At 50.3% G+C, this 2,509-nt stretch overlaps 1 protein-coding gene across 1 annotated transcript; it reads right to left on the reverse strand.

The window, feature by feature from the left end:
- Positions 1-381: 381 nt before the first annotated feature.
- Positions 382-1,980, reverse strand: LTR84_006281 (uncharacterized protein; the record flags this gene model as incomplete). The annotated part of the gene is made up of 1 exon (XM_064849842.1): positions 382-1,980. One exon carries the CDS (start codon positions 1,978-1,980, stop codon positions 382-384), a length of 1,599 nt encoding a protein of 532 aa, XP_064703597.1.
- Between the last annotated feature and the right edge of the window lie 529 nt (positions 1,981-2,509).

Raw genomic sequence — 2,509 nt, forward strand, 5'->3', positions numbered from 1 at the left:
AGAGCAAAACCACAGCTCGCATCCAATATAAACGAGCCACTGGAACAATATCCCAGCAAGAAAGAACACCAAAAACCCATATCAATGAGAGACACTGATCAATAAAGTCATAAAAACATGACGAAGTCTGGTCGTCCACAATAATAATGATCACGAAGCCACCGCCTGTGTCGGGCTCGCGCTGTTCCTGTCTTTTTCCGACATGACTTGTCTTGTTCATCCCATTTGCGTTTCATCTTGTCCCAACCAAGGGTTCCGATGACTTCCCTTCCCTTTCCCCGTTTTCCCAAAGAAAAAAAATACATTGATTGGTCTCATGGCATTTCATACATGTAAGCTTGGCTCTTATCGTGGCCATCAACCTCCACCCACTCGACTCCATCAATAGGCAAAGGGAGGTTCTTCAAGAGCGACGGGGTAGGCATTCATGTCGTACATGACATGAGGAGCCATTGGCCGGGCAGTAAAGTCGGGGCCCATCGCATGGCCATAGAAGGATGGATCGTGCATCACGGGTATGTCGTACTGTGTTGCAACCAGCTGGTCCATGTTGTGATGGTCGAGGGCGAAATCCTGATGAGTCTGCTGCTGCTGCTGCTGTTGATGAGGACCGTTCAAGTTGGGGTTGCAGCTCAAGAGTTCATTCATGTCGGCGGCGGTGTAGACGTTATCTGTCAAGACATCCTGGATGATGGTTTTGCCCTTGACGTTGACCTCGTACTGTTCGTACATCCAGTGCTTGAGGGCCTCCATCGAGGGCCAGTTGCCGCCGCCCATGCCGCCACGGTTTTCGCTCTTCTTGCCACGGCCACCGCGTCGGTTCTTACATGGATTGAAGTGTGCTCGGCGGAGATGGGCTGCTGCGTTGTAGTTGGCGCCGTATGTCTTGCCGTTGCGGCAGGCCTTGCAGCCGGCAAGGAAGTTGCCGGTCGGGTCGGCCTCTTTGCAGATCCAGACTTTGCGGCACGTCGAGTGGTGTCGTTCAATGTGGCGGCGGAGTTCATGCTCACCATGAAAGCCTTGAGGTTGTTCAGTACAGAAATGACAGAAGGTTGTCTTACGAGGAGGCTGTTGTCGAGTCGTGCGAGTGATCTCTGCCTTGTGCTTGACTGTACCGTCTTCGCCTTTCACGAGTACCATTTTAGGCTGCGGCAACTCTCCACCCGGGTATGAGGCGTTGTTGTTGTTGCAACTCTCTACCTTGGGCTTCAAGGGCCGTGAAATTGGATTACTCTGACGCGACACTACCTCTCGGAGAAGGGGTTGCGCGGACAAGTGATGAGACTGACTAGAAACAGAAACAGATGAAACGTTACTACTTTGAGAAGTAGTAACCTTCATCGCAAAACTAGAAGGAGATGATGCGGATGATGAATGAAGTTCATCATCAGATGACAATTGAGAAAAAGTAGTATGATACCCAGATTCAGGTATCATACGAGAAATAGGAAAGAACAATGCATGGTCGATATCGTGTGAGTTCGAAAGGTTCGACTCAAGCATGTCAGGATAAATGGATTTCGTCATGGGCTTCGCGAGCGAATCCATGTGAAATAAATCAAATCCATCACACAGAACATCATTTGTGTCACTTCGAGTCATTGGCTCCGACAAGATTGTCGATGGAGCGGTCAGACTCGAGTCGCTAGTGGCAGTGGCAGGAGAGCTATAGCTCCCTGGCGACTCTAACGCTGAAGCATAGGGTGATGTGAGTTGAGATGGGTGGGCGGTACTAAACTCACCACGTCCCACTACAGGAGGTGCAAAAGAGATGACGGGTGGTTGATAATCATCTATCGACTTGGCGAGATAGTCAGCAGGAGACATATCAGTTACCTCCTCGATGTGGTTGAGGTTGGATCCAGGATATCGATTGGGGAAGGACGATGCCGCCGATGTTCGTCTTCGGTTGATCTGGGTTCGAGGAATGAGGACTGGTCCGGTCGTTGCAGAAGCTGGATATGATGACGAAGGACGCATGGCGATATGGCCTGGGCGATTTCGAGAACCAGATTGACCAGCTGGTGCCGAGATATGTCGTTCAAGGAAGGGAGCCGACGGAGCCGAGGACGCCATCGAAGCCTTTTCTTCGTCAAACCAAGAAAGAGGGATAAAAAACAACGAGAGTACATACATGGCCAGGACGTTTCGAAGCGGGTTCCAAACCAACTACCATCGCTCTGGACGCGGATCGCTTTTGGGGAATTGAGGTGCCATATTGGTGGGAAGGGCTGGATATCACTTGGGAGTTGATTGAAGCCCAGTAGTCATGCCAACCTGATTCGCGCTCAGCGGGTGAGAGATCAGAATTCTCCTGGTCGTAAACAGCCCGACAAGAACGGATAGCCGAAATAAGTGCTTCACTTGTATCCATATTGGAGAATGTGTTGTGTTAGAACTTGGCCACGGAAAGTATTCGGAACTCTGAGTCGACAGACTCAATAGCTGTAGCCAATCTACACACGTATCAGCCGCTTTTGATCCATAGGTTAGTTCTTCCCCCGATAAT

Source organism: Exophiala bonariae (genome assembly GCF_035927105.1).
Source record: "Exophiala bonariae strain CCFEE 5792 chromosome Unknown scaffold_23, whole genome shotgun sequence".
NCBI lineage: Eukaryota > Fungi > Ascomycota > Eurotiomycetes > Chaetothyriales > Herpotrichiellaceae > Exophiala > Exophiala bonariae.